Raw genomic sequence first — 19,815 nt, forward strand, 5'->3', positions numbered from 1 at the left:
TCTTTGTGAATACACATAAGACAGACACAATGGCTTGACCTGAAGCACTGAAATACCTCTGCATTGTTACTCGTTGGATAGTCTTCATGATATACAACAGGCTGCATAACGCCCTCTACTGGTGATTTTAGTCTTTCACTTGTCCCATCTTCTTCTATGAAGAGACTCGGAAGCTGGTCTGTTGGTGGTGCACACCCATAAAACCCCGAATCCTGACATTTAAGTTGACCCCCTTGGATGATTGACAGCAGCTCTTCACATACTTCCTCTTCCTGCTCTTCTGTGGAAGTTTGATTTTGAGGTGATGATGTCCCTTTGGTAGTCTCTGAAAGGTTTAAATCAGCTTCTGTGGCTTTGACAGTGTCGTGAAGGCTCTCAGAGGCTAATGGGCCACCAAGAGTTCCTTTCAGCTCTGTCTGATCCACACATAGCTCTTGTTTTTCTGCCACACCACTACTGGTATTAGTTGCGGGAGGGGTTGAGACCTCAAGTTTCTGAATTATGGGTGAGGGAATGGCGGTCTCAAGAAAAGGCGAAGGAATGGTCAGATGGCAACTGGAAGGGGTCTTCGGGGATGTGATAGGAACAAACTGTCCGTCATCAATTCTGGTAGTGATATCACTTGTGCAGAACTGTTCAGGTTGCACGACTGTTAGAGGTAAACTGCTGAATTTCTCTACGCCTGACATTAAATGGTCAGGAAAAGGTGGAGGAGTCGGGGCAGGTGTGGTTGAAGGTGAAAAGCCAACAGTCAGTGACAACCATTCACTGGTAACGGCATTTAGGTTCCCTTTACTACTGTCAGTGCAAGCAGAGGGGCCAGGCCTTAGAGTAAGAGGTGGTGTAGAAATTCTTTTAGGAGGAGTCAACTTTAGAAATAACAAGTAGAACATTTAGAAAAGAGAAACAGACAAAAATACAAAATAAAACAAATACTGTACCGTAATTTAGAGGAAAGCAACATGTTGAATGTTAAGGATCACAAGATATTTCAATTTGCCGGTACACTGGCCAGATTTACTATTAGCACATGAAACAAGATAAGCAGGAGAGATACTTGATACTATCATCTTACGGACAGGGCTTTAAATGTCAAACACCGAGAGCGTTCTGAGTCACCCTCTTCAAAGAGGTACCATGAGTTTCACGTTTGTGATGTATACTGAAAGGTTACTTTTACACAGAGGGTAAATTACAGTACCAGCCGTAGAATACCCGAATAGGGACAGTATTCCCTGTATAATGCTATTTAGGTTTGAAAATCTGACTAAGGTAATGTTGAATTATACTTCTACGGTGAGGCACAAGTTACATTACAGTCCACATTTTTGATTGTTGAATTTCCGCACCCGACTATTAGGCATGTTTTTGATTCCTGTGCTCTTCCAGACACGCATTCTTGCACCTCCTTTTGTAACCAAGCTCAGCTGAAAAGGTCATGCGTGAAACTAAATGATAATCACCTTATGATTACCTAGTTTTTTCTTCTTCAAAAGTAGGAAAACGAAAGCCCCAGGATAGTTATTAATATTAGCCACTATCACGCTACCCATTACATAGACTGATTAGACAGTGTACAGTAGCTAACTTCTCAGGTTAGTGAGATTGGTAAAATGTTACCATTCAGATGAAATGATGGGTTACATATATTTATTTAGGGGCGCCATAAGGGAGGTACAGCCAATACGGATGTAGGTCCCGTCATGGAGCTTCACTGTCTCTACCCCTCGGTGCCTAGCTTTCTTGCTAGTAACACATGCAGTGAGTTGATTTGGGACACCACACATTATTCACATTACTTTGTGTTTCCTGCTGCTGGGCCCTGATCTACATACAGGGCCTGCAGCAACCATGAAACATAAGCACAGAGAAAGGTATGGGGGGGGTGACAGAGACAGGAAGGTATTGGCACAGGAGGGCAGATTTGGAACAAGGGTATGGACACTATGGGGCAAATGTGCATGGACCGGGGGGGGGGATAGGTATGGGCAATGGAGAAGAGGGCAGCAGAGGGGTATGGAAACTATTGAGAAAAGAAAATGGAAATATGAAACTGGGAAATAGAAGTGGTCTCAGAGAACATGGGGAGTTGTTACAATGCTGATGAGGGGCTCCTGGCACATACACTTGTACTAGGGCCCCAACATTCCTGATGGCCCCTGCATACATTCATATAGTTTAAACATGTCCTGGTTCTTCCTCAAAAACATGGTGTGTATACAGCAAATCAGAAAAAATACGAATGCTCAAAAAGCTCCGATCTTTGGGGTAGAAAATAGCCCTTGTCACAAAGGAGTTAACAAAGCACAGATTAAGCTTGCGACATACTCATTTTCTCTGCTGGTACATATCCAGTCTAATCATTTTTAAATGTATTAATGCTGCTACATGGATAATTTGGAATGACGACTTCCCAAAAGCAAATATTGTGTTGAAAAAAAGGTAACACAACTAGCTGTATAACACCCCGGGGACAGCCGTCCCGCTCGTCTACTAGACTTTGGCTCACGTAGGTCTCCAGTAATGGCATTCGCTGTACCGTGTTGTATGGAATGATCTCCATCTCACAGATTGCTTTACAAATACATTTTTAGAGGGTTTAACAATGCAAAGAACAGCTCTCTGAGCCTTAATTTAGCAAATCTTCTCGTTTGTCTTTGTGACTGTGCGATCATAAACAAATGTTCCACATTGCATTCATAATGACCCATTTCCACATGTTTTAGTCTGTTCATATAAACAACCAACCGTAGCTCTGAAACTTAGATTTCCAGAGCAGCAATAAACAAAGCTAATTTTAGCTAAATCTTGAAGTGTAGCCACCTGACCCTTAAAGAAGATAGCAGACAATAGTGAATAGATAACATGTTAAAAAAAAGCAAGCATATAAATGCTAAAAATCTAAGCTATGGGCAGCTATACAACAAAACCTAACTTTACTAACGTCTCCCTATTCTGAGAAGAGTTCTGTCTTCTACAATTAAAGTGGACCTGTTACCCATAAAGATTTTAGCATCATTAAATCATTAAATGTATCTAAAGTAAAATCAGCTCAGTTAGTGTGCTACAGAGATACCGGGGTACTATTTCACTTTTTTACATGGGGGCTTAATTAACTATGTGTAAGAAACCTAACATGGGTGGGGAGAGTTGTCTGGTCCTGCTTTGAGAGAACTTCTTACTTTTTGGCCATTTCACATTCTCATGCCATTTAATTAGCTTAGAAGTTCCAATTTTACTCATTATTTTATTTTTTTATCAGCAAACAATAAATAATATGTATAAAAATAATAAAAACAGAAACGTGACAACTAGCAAAACATTAATTTACTTTTCCAGTTCTATTGTTTACCAGTGAAAAGGAGAGGCCCATTCCATCAGATGTAGGCATTACCTTATATATAAAAGATCAGATCAGTAGTGAATTACGTCACAAATCATTTCAATAATGAATAATGGCTATTTTTTTTTTCTACCTATGAAGCCCTCCTTATTGTATGAGGCACACAGAACAGAGTGCTCTAAGTAAATAGTAATCTTAATTCATGTATTTTAGGTTTTAGGGCGATACACTGAAAATAAAAAAAAAAGCTGTAACTTAGCCAAAATAATTAGATTTTCTCTATCGAGGACACACAAAAAAACTATGGCAAATGAAAATGAATGAGAAAAACTTACCGTAGCTGGACCGTGCAGTCTATCACTTGAGTAGCCGTGAGGTATCGACCGATCGGGCGAAGCTCCGACACTCTTCGAAGGACTCTTCTTTATAATTTCCACATAGGATGCAGGGAAGATGCCTTGTCTGTTAGTTCCAGGTATTTTACCCTCAAACCAGTTTTGATCAACCTTCTTAAGTAGTATCACTCTGTCACCCTATACACACACAGGACATTTTAGATTTCAAAGACATTTATTCTTAATTTTCTAATACATCGTCAGGTCGCATAGTATTATAGCGAGAAATGTGTCACTATTTTGTCCTTGTATTAATATTAATACAGAAAACATAACAGAAAAGACATTTGGTTTGTCAAATCTTACAAGATGGCGGGAGTGAAAGTCAAAAGTAATCATTATAGTTTACATCTGGCTGTAACAGCCGAATGGTAAAAATGTCACATGTTATAATGTGTCAGGCTCAAACTGGCCATCCGGCAAACCAGGCAATTGGCGATGGCAAAGCCTGCTGCAAGGGTGTATGAACACAGAATGCGTCCTTGTGTATCCAACCAACAGCTGCACTAATATTATCATTATTATTTGTGTAATGCAGGAGCGTTTGGTCTTTTTCACTGCATAAAGCCAAGTAATTCTGCCCTGCTAGCCACACGGAAATATACATTAATGCAACAGAATTGAAGGATAATTACCTTTTTGAGAGAGAGCTCCACGTTTGTGTCAGCAGTGAAACTGTATTTGGCTATCGCTTCTCCAATCTCTCGGACCTGCGCTGGAGGCGGGGGCCGTACCGGCTGGGCTTTCCCATCTGGGCTAATTTTCTTATAATAGACATAATTCATACAAAAGAAATCAGTCTATGCTGTGAAATCATGTCGGAAGGACACATGCAAAACACCAAGGCAAGACGACCTACTTCAACATACGAAATGGGGAGAATTCCAACTCTTCCATGGTGCTCTCCCTCGAACCAGTTTTTGTCAATTTTCCGGAGGATGTATACTGTATCTCCCTTCTTAAACGACAGCTCTCTATAAAGAAAGACTCTGTTAGTGGCTTCCACCATGCATTACCGTACAACGGTTTTACATACACAGTTCCCATAAAGCCGATGTGATACACAAAGCTAACAGGAGAGAAATGTGAAGCTGGCGTGGGGGGCAGGAAGAGTGGCATTAATTGTCAGTGGGGTAAGTGGGGCTTTAGGTGCTCCAGGAAATATTGCTACTTGTCCAGGTAAATGTCTTCTTCCACAAAGTGCATTGGAGGATAAAGGAAATTTATGATGAAATGATAAGTAAAAAATGTTTTTTACATGTCTCCTAAATGACACGAGAGTGTGTGCTTTTGATCTGGGTTTCATTTATCTGATCACAGTTTGGTTATATCCCTAGGGGGGATCAATCAGAATTTTAGGGGGTCTCTTAGAACCAGGTTAACCGAACAGTTTGTTCTTTAGCAGTAAACTTTTTTTCAGAACTAGCTTCAGCCCACTTGGGGAGGAAACGTGTCCCTCACCCACTTTCAATACAAATTGCATTAGCTTCATTCAAGTAAGAGTTGGAAAAAATCATCGGGGTTCAAATGAATACAAGTTAAGCAAAAGCACAATCACATAAGTACTTCACCACAAGAGAGTTAATAATGAAAGCTAAATTTGTGTGGGTATGAGAGGACTGGCCACCATTTGCTAAATAGGGCTATATTTTTGGATGTTTCAACACCTTTGAATTTGTAAATTGTTTTACATTGTGGTCCACTAGCTGGATTAAAAACAATATTTCTTATTCAGTGAGAACATTATTTGAAGGAAGAAAATCAATAAAAATATATGTAATTCAACTGGCATTACCAAAAGCAATAATATATTGCTATAAACTAATCAAAGACCACAGATACATAATTCCACCGGCGTTATCAAAATTAGCCCTCGTCCCCGTTTACTCTGCGGATCAATCACCGCCATTCTGTATAATAGAAGAAACGCTAAGATTAATGATACTTACTTTGCAGACTGAGCTTTAAAGTCATACACAGCCCTGGCTGCCTGTACAGAGAAGAGAAGTAAAATGTAATGTACACAACATATATTCAATGGAAAACGTAACTGGCATAGTCTCACTGTTACAACAGGAGGCTAACTAGATCTTTAAAACCAAATCACTTGAAGCTCCAAACCAGTTAAAATAGGCTCTGCATAACGGACACTAATTGAGGTCATCACAACGCAAACTCATATAGAGTTATGGTTTCTTAAACAGCCACCAATACAGTATAATGTTGTCTATGACGCATATTTGGTTACTGTGAGTTTGCTCCCATTTCCGTTTGGAGCCAATGCGTGTATATGATCATAAACAGATTATTGAAGAGGTCAGGCTACTGGCTGTGTGCTCGTTGGCTACCTCTCTCTCTTGGGCTCCCCTTCTCGCTGTTGTCCGGCTCACATCGGTGAATGCAGACGAGTAGTTTCGTGGAGAATCCTGGTCAGCTGGAAAATGAACGTTTGTTACATTAACCACAATGTAAACAGCCGATAAGCATGGAATCATATGTATCACAGCGAACTGGCACTATCCCAGCAACTTAAAGCGTCACAGTGGCGTGAAATGTACTACGTGTGCTCTGACTCTTAAAGAGTTAAACGTCCCTACACGTGACATTACACGTGACTGTTTTATGAAATGTAGGCCACAGACCTATTTTAAGTCATCGCCATCACTGTTGATGCATCTTGATACAGAATAGGACTGTTGGTGCTGGGGAGGCATTCAGTGCATATCTCGCCAGTGATCTCTCTGCCAGATCTGCATCAGCTGACGGGGGCCGGTATGTAATGTGTAAGGGACATAAACTAGGAGCCAGCTATTTATGGTCCATTATACCCCAAGCATAAGCATGCACCCAGGGAAAACATAGAAGGTACTACTCATATAGAGACATTACAACATTCGGTGGGTTAAAGAGATGCGAAACATTTCAAAGATTGATTTCATGCGTGAAATGGTGACACATGCATGAAATAAAAAGTCATCTTCCCAGTAAGGTCTAACTACTAATATTAGCTAATAATGTACTGAATTCTGTTTGTGGCACTTTAGCAAACAGGTGGTCTAATACATGAAGGTGTTATTACCCAAACTGTTGACCAGACCAGAATTAAAAAAAATTGTCTGGTTAATCGTCTATTACCAGAGCACTTTTACAGTGCCATGGGTATTAATTCTGAGCAAAATAGCAAATAGCCTGAACATGGAAAAATAAATTATCATTCTATTTTAAAATAAGAGCCTTGATCTAGCTTTTTTAGTACTGAAGAACCAATAATGTTGTCCCCTTTGAATTGAATCTGACAATAACTTGTTATAGAACGTTTAAACAAGTATTAATTCAAACACACATAAGACTTCTATTGATTACATAAAGGTTATATATGTATGATGCTCTATAATGGCATAACGTATGAATACAGCATAATATCAATTTAAGTAGATTTTAAAGTATAATATTTCCATATATATATGCCAAAGTTGCTAAATATATTTACTATCTGTATCTTCCCAATCAATGGGCACAAATGAAAATACAGAATTCTTTCACATGGTTGTGATGAAGGGTTCTGTGGAGCAGAGATGTGGGAATGATGAGGCAAAAAGAAGTTTAGTGTGTTAAAAGAGCATGTTTTTCTGTTCTTCAAAGGACAGCAACAGGGGAATTTAACTTGAAAATATGATAACTTACGGTAATACTGCATCAGTAGTCATGATTTTATTTTTATGACTAAGATGCAAACGTGATGAGAAGTAATCATTTTTGTTCTGTTTCAACCACACCTCTGCTCTACGCATGAATGAGGGAAGCTGAGCCATGCTATTTCACGGTAAGAAGCATGTTACGCAAAACAGATGGAATTTGTTTTTGTTTGAAAATGAAATGGATCAAGGTGAATTTAACATGGTTACACGGGTAAGGAGGGAAGAGCACCTTCAAAAGTGAACGCATTTTCTTGGGCATTGTTGTTAGTCGTGTCCATATGCTGGTAAGAGGCACTGAGAGGCAGGCTTTCACAATCATTCTGGTACATTGGGTAAGGAATAGCACCATCTTGAGGCCACTGATAAAAGGATTGGTTTCCAGTGGAAAAAGGAAATGCTTTTAAAGAGGAGTTCCTTTCTGGAACGTCTGGAAGGAGCTCACTAATTAGTCTATGAAGAATACTGTTATCCGGTAAGCTCCCACGTCTTTTCTCAGCTTTTATTTGGTCACAGATGTCCTGGAGAGCAGAGTCCAGAGCTTCAAATACAGACGCTTTACACCTTGTCTTGTCAGCTTGCCTTTTGGGAGTAGAGCTCTTTTTCCTACGAAAAGGCACTGGGCTGACGAGGAATGCAATTTTGGAAAGGCCAGAATCCGATTCTCGTTTTCCTGGAGATTCACTTTTCTCTTGCTTAGCCCTTTCGTGTTTTAACATGGTGGTAAAACGTGTGTATGATGCTGGACACCTTCCTTTGCACGAGCTGATGAGGTGTCGGTGGTGATGGTGGTGATGATGGTGGTGGTGATGATGGTGGCCGGACCCATAGAAGCTTTCAGAAGATGTGAAAGAATAGTGATCAAAATCACTCTCACTGCAAAAAGATGATCCCTCAATCTGGATGAAATCGCTCATGTCAGAAACTACCGCGTCAGGATCACTGTCAGAAAACTCCACATGCGATCTTGGCATTTGGTCGCTAGTTACCTCGATATGAACCGGAACAAGGGTTTTAGGCTTTCCATTATGCTGTACCTGAGAATTGTGTCTTTCTTGGCTTTCTTCATCCAGCAGAGATTCAATAGAAAACCGCCTCTTTGGGCATGAACTACTAGTAGAAATGTCTAAACTAACAGCAGACAACATTTCATCCCCAAGGTTGGGCATAGATTTGGATTTTTTAATAAGCTGCTCAAACTCTGATATTCTAGTTGGGACCATATCCCTTGGCACCTCTTCAGAATTAGTCCGCCACCCTGATAGTATCCCCTTCTGCTGTTCCTGTTCATACTGCAGTATGCGAGACTTCACAGAGCAGATGACTTCAGAAGTCATTAAGTCTTTGCGGTTTATCCGGTGCATCTTCTTGTACAATTTCAGGAAGCCGGGGGTATCATGTGCTGATCTATGGCGGGTCCTGGATGTCTTTGTAGAACATCCATTGGGAGCAAATGCATTGTTCCAGCCCAAAGGGCTATCTTGTTTAGATTTATCTTCACATAAAAGGGACCCCATACTCTCTGATTTGATCTGGTTATTAGAGAAGTTGCTGTGGTCTTCTGTCAACAAATCATCACAGCTCCTAGACCTTATTTTTGGTGATGCCGCTTCATCTGTGCTGCTCCAAACCTCAGCGTTTTGTCTTGTCATTTGCCAGCCGTTTTTAAAGTTGATTGATCTTTTTGCATCGTCAGGCACCTCTAAATGGTAACTGTAGCCAGAACTGTAATCTAACTCACATGAGGCATTCTGATCGTGAACAGAGTAAGTGAAAAGTGGGGGATACATTCTGCTAACGCCCCCACCTTCGTAATCCAAAGAGCAGCATGAGAAGAGAGAGACATTTCAGAAATTAACACAATCATAGAGACAGAAATAAGCATTAGTAAAAGAAGGAAAATAATTGCTTAGAAGACACAGCAGGGTTAATTCACGTTTTGCAAAGTGCAGCAACAATCCTAACAAATCCTTAATATGGCATCGCATCTCACATAAGCACATTAAACATCAGTGGTAGAGGATACTGGATTCATTCTGCCAGTCTTTCCAGGTATAAGTAAAGTGCAGCCACCAGGCTCATATAAAAGTTTAGTGCTACTTCCAACAAAACTTTACAGGGACACTTCAGCCATCATTAACACTTTGATGCCCCTTTACATTCTGATGGTTTCCCATCCATGGAGGATTCTGTAGTCTCTTCCATATACATTTGCCACTTTCCCTACCCTCCAGCTAGTTGCCATGGTGGTGTGTTAAGTACTTACAAAGTAAGTTTATATGCATTCATCGTTCAGGGGGCTCTTGGCACACTGCCGCGTCCCTTTAACTTCTGTGACTAAGTATATGGTGTATACCTTAACTGCACACAAACATTACATTCCCCCTGCCCACAAACATTTACACTTGTGACTTTGATTCTGTTGGCCTCCACCTAACTTCACCTCTGTATCTATATATCCATCTTTATATCTACCACGGATTGCTGAACTTTCTGTCTGACCATCCACCTCTAGATCAATCTGTCTTTCTGATTACCTACATGCCTCTGACAATCCGCTGGCTATTTATCCATAAACAGATCCGTTCGTCCATCTTACATCGCTATTAACCATCTGAAATTGTTACCGGATTAACTTTTAACCCATTTTTTTCAGATAAGCATAAAATTTAACCTTCTAATACCTACAACTTGCATCCAGAAGAAGCCATTTACTCCTCCACATCACCCTCAAATCATCCTTACTCAAGCAGTCCTTCTCCTTCCATCTTACTTCTCCATAACCTCCTAATAGATTGTAAGCTCACGAGAGCAGAGCCCTCGCTCTCCCCTACTGTAATGCACTGCTGATTTGTGAAATCAGTGTGACGCTTGTTATATTAACTAATGAGACAAGGCAAGATGTCAAAAGGTAAACTGTATGTAAAGCTTTTTATACAGCTTTTGTTACAGCACACGTACCAAGTGGTCATATATATGCAATTTAGAATGTGGCAAGAATAGCTGCCTACCCTGGACAGGCATGGTACACGTGGTCTCATGTTGTACTCACTATGGCCAACTGAGCCACTGAGGCTAAGAGCAATCAAGAATAAAACCCTCATACACCACCATTATGATATTGAGGTCCTTACTAGTCACTGGAATTTCAAACGTCCCTACAAAAAATCCAGCGCTGCGGAATATGATGGCGCTATATAAAACAATAATTAATAATAATTAATATGGAAAACATGCTAAGTTAAGCCTGATTGACCATTTTATTGAAGGGTAAATGAAGATACACAATTGACCAGCAGGTGGCGATATTCGCATTGGGTGAGATTAAATTTATGCAGTAGCGGTGTCCTGTTCACATGGTCTCTCGCTCTAAACCAGTAGGCTCTTGTCTGTTCCTGATCTTTTCTTACCTTTAGAGCGTGAGGGAGAGGACGGAGAAGAACTAACGAAAGGCTTTCTCAGAGTGGCGTTTGCGCTTAGCGCGTCTCCCTTGCTCAGGCTGGCTCTGTTTGCATTGTGGTCATTGTGAGCTCTCTGGTGGCCCACACTGGGCTCAGACTTCCTTCTCTTCCTGAAGTCGCTTGCCGAACTCAAAAGAAATGAGAAATGTTGTTTAATTCTCCATTCACATTGCATTCAATAAATGTGCTCTGACGGCATTGACCATGAATGAATAAATAAAATACCAATAATGCAAAAACAGATTTATCTTAATACCTAGAAGGCCTTTCTTTGCCCCTTTCAATCGAAGGCTGGTACAAGGAAGTCTGTAAAAAACAAAACACAAAACCGTAAACATTTTAAACTTCGCACACTATGGGGTCATAATGGTAACATGTATACATAACACTATTTGCATACACATATTTTACCATAGATATAATTGAAACATGATAGGGTTCGTAGCCAATAAGGAACTGATTTACAGAACAAATCTTGAGGCTTTTGTTGATGTTTAATTGGACCACCACAGAAAAAGGTGTATGGAATCCGCATGAGAAACAGACCACCGAGGTTCTGAAAGCTTATGTGAATGGAACTTTATTTTCTATGCTCGCCCAATAAGTTATCGCGTTTAAATAAAATGATTGCATAGACTAAATGAATTAATACATAGTTTATCTGTATTTTCTCTGCATTCACATAGTAAACAGTCTCTTTATATGAAGTGTTTATTCACTAAACGGCCTATAAATCGAAGGAGTCTTTTTTTTATCAGGTGATACCTTTTATTGGGTCAACATAAGGCGCTATAGTGTTTCAAACTGGAAAACAAACCTCTTTTTCTATGCTGAGCCAATAAAAGGAATTGACCAAAGACTCATGTTCTCTTGGGACAATAAGGCTGTATCTGTTTTCCTATGAATCTAATGTGTGTGTGGGGCGAACATGACTTCACATTGAATAAAGACCAGCCAACCATGGTGCAAAGAGGGTCTAATGAACCCTGTATAATAAATACATTGGAGAGACATTTAACTATGCATTACTATTATGCATGTGTGTGTTCATCAAGATTTATTAGACTTAATCATTATTATTATTCTTATTCTTATTCTAGAAAAGTGAAATTTATTGGCAAGAACAAGAATTTTAGATCTGCACAATACTTAAAGATGCTACAACTAGAAACATTATTGTGAAGACATTTGCTGCAACATATTTGGTTCATGCACAAAAACATTAAAACAAACAAAAATGGGGCGTATAAACTTTCTCCAAGTTACGCTCATTTTTTTTTTTTTTAGTCACACAGATATTCCACATCTGTGGTGGTAATTCTGGCGCAATCTTTCAAAAGTAGTCTTAATGTCACAGCAACAGAGAGAATGGTCCAATCAGCAAGAATCTGTAACTATGGTGATAAATCCCCTTTGAAAACTTTGCCGGCCATGCATCAAAAAAATCTTCTTTCATATTTTCAATCGATTATTGATCCTCCATGCTTTAAGGGATATTCCACGGCTGCAATGCAACCCCTTCGGCATAGAATGCATGTTAGGAACTTTGAAACAAGATGTTAAAAAAGCCCTTACATTTAGTAGAAGCTGCATTGCATGACTCCTTTGTGGGCTTGTTTGTGTGCCACTGATTGGCTGCTTGCAGTAGCCAATGAATGGCAGGAGAGCCCCCCAATTAAAATCAATGAAAGCGCTTTCTAAACATGTGCGTGGTGGGTCTCATTAGGAAAGGGACATATGAGGGGGGCGACCACTTTCACCAATCATTTGTATTAAAGCGCGGATGAAAGCTTATTTTTAAGGAAAATAAGTGGGTTTTCAAACAATTTTGCCCTAAGATCACAACAAAGACCAACGCGCTGTAAACCACAGAGAGCATGTAATGAGAATCTACGTGGAGTGATTCTTTGACAGGGCGACTTTAATTCAAACACAACATTCCTTATAAACTCACCATGTATAGGGAAGGTATCAGCAGCCCACTATGTATTTTTAAATGCCCGTCTTTAATCTGTTCCAAATATCCATTTTATCCACCTTACTAGTAAACTGGCCAGCGGAGAACTCATTTAGTGGTTTTCGTGGTCAGCCGCTCACATGACATTGAATAAGGTAGCCTTATCCTTTGATTATAACAGATCAGAAAGCGTAGACTACGTGGCTTGGGTTTTAAACAGTAATAATTTACAAGGTAGTCATAGTAACAAGATAATTACCTTGTAAAACGCACATAGGTAAACTATACATTACATGTGCATTCAGTCTCTGAACTAGGATGAATCAGGCATTATTCAGCTTACATCCCACACACCAGATAGAAATACCCCGTGATGGGGTAATAGTATCACAGCAATGTTCATGTCGCCTTCGCAGTGTAGATGAAAGCCCTTCCAGACACTGCGTGATCTTGGCGCATGCACACAAACCATGCGACTATACAATCACATGCACCAAATGGTATTCGGACATCTTCAATGTAAATAAATGCTATCCGATTAGTTTTTAATTATGATATTCAACCTACTTGTTCAGTGCAATTGACAGAACATTTTAGCTGGCCTAAGAAGGCTTACATTACATTGCGAAAACAATATTACTTGGATATTTATTGCAAACGATTGGCTGGCTGAAGGTTATGGGAGTTGCCTAGCAATAAAGTTACAGAACCTACGCTCCATGTTGTTGATCCTAGTTGTCAAAATTCACAAACCTTCCAGTTCAGTAAATTCTGCTTTATTTTAAGATTAACGAGTGATTAATAATTAGTATTTTTGTAAAAAGTTGCTTTCATAGCAGCCATTTGACCTCTCTGTTAAATGTGGATATGACCTTTGCAGACGGATATGTGACGCCATTCCTAAATAGTTCCAACCACAAAGTGACAACAAGGCTTCTCAACCACGCATCTCTGCCAAGCGCGTAGTGACAATCACAACCTACGGCTCATGTCTTCCACGTCTCCTATCTCTATGCTAGAAGCGCAAGACTTTCTGCTAAATGTAATTCAATAGACAAAGCAGGACATGGGTCCTGCGATTATAGTAGAAAGAGTTCTAGATGGAAATGAACAGTCTCCGTAATATGTTTTTATTATGATGGTTGCGGAGCCCAGCCATTTTACACACATTATACAGATATAACATTTTATGTATGGAGTTGCGCATGCTGAAATGTGCTTGCATTTCCCAGGGAGATATGCTGCATACTAACTCTGGGATAGTCTTAGTTACCCCACTTTGGTTTTGGGGTAAGGGCAATTCGTTAATTACACTCTTTGTGGGTATAAAGCAGGAATAATTATATACTTGCGTAGGGCAGTTAAAGTGTCAGGGTTAACCTTCCACTAACACCATGCAAGTTCTACGCCTGGTAAATTACAGGGTTTATTTCTAAATATATTAATCTTCAATATCCCTTAAAACTTTTATACCTTTTATATACTTGTAATGTTTCTTGTGTTGGGCTTTTCTATGCCTTTTGAGGACCTTCTCCTTTGAGTTGATGTTCTCCTGTTCTAGAAACTATGTATGGGATGAAGCTTAGATACCTTCCTTCATTAAGGCCAATTTAATTCTGAACGTAGCATGATCCTTTAACTCAGGGTTTCATTTTACTTATCCCTCTAAATATATTTTAAAGCGTGGGAGCGGTACAGCTCCCAGCGGGGGGTTATTTGTGAAGTTCTCTGCACGTTGGATAAAATCCCCTACGTTTTAAGCAGTTAAAGGCTGATTATAAAGTGAAACTTCAAGTTAGAAAGTTTGTAGAGAAACCAAAACGAAATGAATGTTTATTCTGAGATTAATACGTTAATGTTTTACTGTTCTCCTCAAACACCAAATAATTGAATTTGAGCGCTATTTCTATTGGCAAATATCCTTACTTTTAAAATGTCAATTATGTTATTCTAAGTCAATTAAAATAAATAAGGAAATATTTCTTTCCACGGCAATGATCTCATTTATAATTCTATTAAAAAAGAGCGGTGTGTTTGACAGGGGAGTAATGAATATAAAATAGAGATGTATAACATGTGGTTTAAACACACCTGTTTACTGACACTCTTAATTTAATCACACTTCAAACTGAAGGATTGATCACACCGTAAAGTCCTATGGGATGGTTGGTGTCCAGATTTATGTCATCAGGCTGTGAACCACAATTTGGCACGATGTAGCAGCTAGTTCTTGGCACACCACGTGTTACATCTACAGACCAAACAAGGACTTGTTGGGTAAATGGAGGAAACCACAAGACTTTAGAAAAAAACCCTTCTTCCTCAACTGCAGACAGTGATAATTCACCGGGGAGCGCTCTAGAACTGTAAAGGCAGACGATACATTACTGGACATTCGGCTTTACCTTTCTGACCTGGTCCGCGGTTACTTATTGTCCACTTGCCCTGTGACATCAACTTTATCTTTTCAGCCTGTCTGAAGCTGGACTTCTGTGCAATAACGTGCTGGACTGTCAGGTGTGGATGATGTAGCTTTATGTCACTATAAACGGCGGGAATATTTACTTCCGCCATAACCTTTCCCAAGTGACTTAAGACTGCAACTTCTACCTTATTATCCACACCTGACATACAGCAAAGCTTTTGCACATTAACAGTATTAGAGGACTGTGCACACACGGTCTATCCAAGCGTAATATATCATTGTCCGCGTGCAATCATAAAATCATTGTGAGATAGGTTCTAATGTTTGCCAACTCTTCCAGGGTCCGGACTCCTGGATGGCATTGGTGATCTAAGCCTCTAGGATGAACAAACACTTTAGGTTATGAGAAATGGAATAGATATTACAACATTTTAACAGTAAAAACCTGAAAAGATATTGGATCTAAACACAATCATCACATCTTAAAAGTATATACTAAGGTAGTGCGCTATACAAATATACAAAGCAAATCCCTAAATATCAATGAACATGTTCCCGTTTTGTTCCCATGCAGTGAAGGTAGCATTTATTGCCACCATTATATTTTCTTTGCATTCAAACCATGCAAACAAGGAATAAGATTTGAATTACCTCAGTAGACACATGGGGGGTGCTTTCTTGAACATAATCCAATAGTTTTTTAGGAGGCTGGTGGCAGACATAGAACAAAAATGTACAGGTAAGGAGATGAGATGGAGCAAAATCATAGCAGAAAGTGAGCAGGCAGAACGGGGACTATCGGTGAAGGGAATGAAGATGGTATCACCTACCTGCAGAAGACCCTGGCTACCCGAGGGTGCAGTAATGCATCGCAGAACATCGCAATACAGTACTCACACCTCTGGAACAGATGGGGTTAAAGCTAACACACTACATGAAAGTCAGTGTTAGTTACGTTAGTGAATGACACTACAAAAAGGTACCTGTGAGTATTTTCTAGAATAACAAACGTGAAATGTTAGTGCCACAGCAGTCTTGGGTTAGCAACCAACTTTTAAAAGCTTAACATTCTGTGGTAGTTACATATGAAAAGTAACTCTGGTCCAAAATGGATAAGTGGTCTTATAGTAGCAACCAAAAAAAGGTTCTTGCCGACTGGATCATATCATTTTTTACTATTCTTATAAGACCAAGACCATTTTTCCAGCCAGCAGGGTGGACATTAGTTGGTGCAAAGACAAAACACTGATACTTCCTACAGTGGAGACTATTGAATATACAAATTGTCTCTTATACATGTTTTAAATAGTACCAAGTTAGGTTCATCAAACTCTAGGGCAGCTGGGTTTAACAATGTGTCTGGGTACTTGGTAAATACCCTTCTTGCTTAGCAGCTGAGCCTTTCCCCAACCCAAACCACCATGGCTTCAACAATGTCTCCACTGGTCACTTCCTATCCAAAATACTATTAACGGTTCCACTAATGAAACTAGTAAAGTTGATATAATGTTTCTATGGTCTTTGCTTGGTCTACAGTGGTCCCAGTGGGTGTAGGGAGTAGCGGGAGGTGCATTCTAACTTGGCTGGCTGAAAGCAGGCCAACCTGTACTTTCTTTCCTGAATCAAGTAGAGCATACTATTAGCTGTAACTAATGAAACATGCACATCCAAAAGTTTATATTGTTATAGCTTTATATATGTGAAGATACGTCCTTGGTCTATGTTAGTACAGTATAGTGGAAGATCTCACATGCATTCTAGAATTAGACTTTCCTGACACTCAAATTTAAGCATTAGCACCTATCCTCACTTACCGGATGTCCAAATTCCAGCTCTGAAAAGAATTTATACCATGGTTCATTTTCTAAATCTATCTCATCTGGATTTATGCGACCGTTCTGGAGCAGGGAAGGGGAATGGGGATGGAATGAAAAGGGAGACTAAGAAAAAAAAAATGGAGATGCCATTGTTTTGAAAATAAAAGCAATCATGCACAAAACAAACAAAAAAAAAAGGAGGAAAAATAAAGTCACAGAAGCAGCAAACAAGTTCAACAAAGGAGGGAAGGGTGGAAAGGGGTACACAATGGGACATATGAAAACCCGAAGCAATAAAAAGAGATTAATCTGATAAAAGCAGAAGAAAAATGCATATAATATCATCTGAAAAAAGATCGGCTTATAAACGGAAGAAAGAATATAGATTGCCTCACGGCTTTGAATAAAATATACAATACTGGTTCACAATATAAGAGGTAGTGGATGCACCATATTTTTACTCAAATAGTGGGTACAAAAACTGAAATGTGGCATCCATCGCAGAGTATATTCTGAGGGTACCTGGAGATTCTTTAAATATTTCATGAATTTAAGTGCCAGGCCGATTTGCACATTCCTGCCTTATAACAGCTCAGTGTACCACCAGGTTTTATGCTAAACAAATAAATAAACTCTTTAACGGAGATGGGTGCAGTGAGAAAAAGAAAGATATACCAGATGAGAACCTTTGGAGTGCAACCAAGTAAGGTTAAAAAAACTGGTATACACCCCAAACCCATTATTAAGGTAAAGATATTATGACAGATGGTACAGTATGCAAGATATAAAACAACAAAACAAGACTTGTATATCACAGAGAAGTTCATAAGCTTTAAAGAGATGCGTTATATATACATTTGCGGCGGCAGCAACTCTTATAGCAACGCAAGAAAAAAGCAGCTAAGTGAAGCTGTACACTGCTACAGTGTTACAACAGAGAGTTGACCACAGAACATCTGCTCATGCGCTGTTATGTGCAGTAAGAACTTTCTGGGTGTGCTTTTCCTTGGTTCTTCATTTATTTGAGGCACTCTATAACAGGGGCTCCCTTAGGCTGGGGGTGGGGGTTGGGGGGCTGCCTCCCCACCCACCAGATTTCCTTAAAATCAATAAATCCTCAGCCTGAGGACTACTGCTTACAGCTTTCTACTAATTATGGTCCCTCCAGGTTCTGAAAGAAGTGAGGCAGCCAGACATGAAGTCATATCACAAAGCGCCACACATCACAGACGGGTATAGACCACAATCGTAAAGGAGAGCATAAGCCTTGCTTATATGAGGATATAGTGAGGAGTGAGGGCTCTTGTATAATTTAAAAGAGGCATGAGGCCAAAAACCTATGTTACGTTCAGGTATATTAAACATTAGTTGAAATGAGGACTACTAGATCAAAATGGTCCTCACAAATCCTGAGGACAGTCTTGGTCTACACCAACCTAAAGTAACAGGTCGGGGAAGGTCATACACGAGGAAGTAATTTGATAATTAAAGAGCTGACCTAAATATTAGGATAGAACTGTATATGTAAATAAACAGCACTATTTAAACACTGATTAGTTGAAGGTTACCCTCTTTGAAGAACCAATGCTCCTGGCTCCTAAAGTTATAGGTGGAGACAGTACAGATAACGATATCCCTAAAGCCAGAAAGTCCATATCTATGTAAAAAAAAAAAGCTTGTTACAGACATGCAAATGAATTCACACCCTTTTAAATACTCTCAACGTTTGCACACCACATTTCATAAATAAACACCCAAGACCAATACGTGCAAAAGGCAAAAATACCCATAATCCAAGTGGCTACCTGGTCACTTTCAGTGGCACTGTAATAAGTGCTCTAAATTTTAAAGACAAAAAAAAAAAGAATTTTTAAAAAGAGAGACAGCTTGCCTATTACCATATCTTCATCACTAACTCATTCTATAACAACTAGTACAATGAAATCACATAGATTCTGAGAACAGGTAGATGATCCATCATGATAGATGAGACCCTTTTAGCTAGCGATGTCATGGAAGAGTCATGCTGCTGTTGGCAGATTTGGGGTAAAGAGGAACAGAATGGGGCTGAAAACCACTCCTGGCATTTTAAGGTCAGTTTTTAATAAACAGTCATACCTAGGAACTTCCTAGGTATGGCATTTCCAAAGCTCTCTGGGGCCAGGCAGTATTGAGTAGGCACAAAAATGAGCAGAGCATACACTGATACCCCTGCCCAGAAAAAGATAAATGACTCAAAGACAAACCCGGAGAGATCCCTGGTATGTAAAGGGAACGTGTGTGACTGGTGGATACACACAGCTGCATGCGCAACTAGCTAGCAGCCACACACTGAAGGACTGGCTGCACAAGTGGCAACAAAGGTGGGTGGGAAAGGCCAATGGGCAATGCTGGATGGCCAGTCCAGGCCTGGTGGCAAATATCCCTATTACTACAAAGCAACACTGGCACACAGGACATATCTGTAACGCACACACTGCTATCTTTATGACGGATGCGACAAATGTACTACTTTATTTTCAATAAGCAAACAAAAAAATAAGCGTATTCATCTGAATATGGTGGGTCAGTAAGATGTTACGGACTGAGTTTGACAAACGACTTTATGGGAACAAGTTAAGGGGTCAGAAGTACTGAAACCGTCTTTATTTTGGTTTGTGCGACAAGCCTCTACTCCCATGCCACACGCCTCCATAAAAATATACTGAAACTCTTGGGAAAC

The 19,815-nt window shown here is 39.8% G+C and overlaps 1 protein-coding gene across 1 annotated transcript in view; it reads right to left on the minus strand.

The window, feature by feature from the left end:
* LOC149285579 (sorbin and SH3 domain-containing protein 2-like) overlaps positions 1 to 19,815 on the minus strand; it is a 56,975-nt gene that overhangs the window by 11,567 nt on the left and 25,593 nt on the right. The window contains exons 11-19 of the mRNA XM_089495136.1: positions 17,091 to 17,174; positions 15,928 to 15,984; positions 11,151 to 11,200; positions 10,844 to 11,022; positions 6,087 to 6,172; positions 5,688 to 5,728; positions 4,598 to 4,712; positions 4,374 to 4,502; positions 3,690 to 3,876 (exon numbers count right to left, since the gene is read on the minus strand). Coding sequence (XP_089351262.1) covers positions 3,690 to 3,876; positions 4,374 to 4,502; positions 4,598 to 4,712; positions 5,688 to 5,728; positions 6,087 to 6,172; positions 10,844 to 11,022; positions 11,151 to 11,200; positions 15,928 to 15,984; positions 17,091 to 17,174 — 928 coding nt within the window. The remainder of the gene's footprint in view (positions 1 to 3,689; positions 3,877 to 4,373; positions 4,503 to 4,597; positions 4,713 to 5,687; positions 5,729 to 6,086; positions 6,173 to 10,843; positions 11,023 to 11,150; positions 11,201 to 15,927; positions 15,985 to 17,090; positions 17,175 to 19,815) is intronic.

This window comes from Sceloporus occidentalis, unplaced genomic scaffold (assembly GCF_023333645.1).
Source record: "Sceloporus occidentalis isolate IW3139 unplaced genomic scaffold, rSceOcc1.0.p SCAF_77, whole genome shotgun sequence".
In the NCBI taxonomy this organism is placed as follows: Eukaryota; Metazoa; Chordata; class Lepidosauria; order Squamata; family Phrynosomatidae; genus Sceloporus; species Sceloporus occidentalis.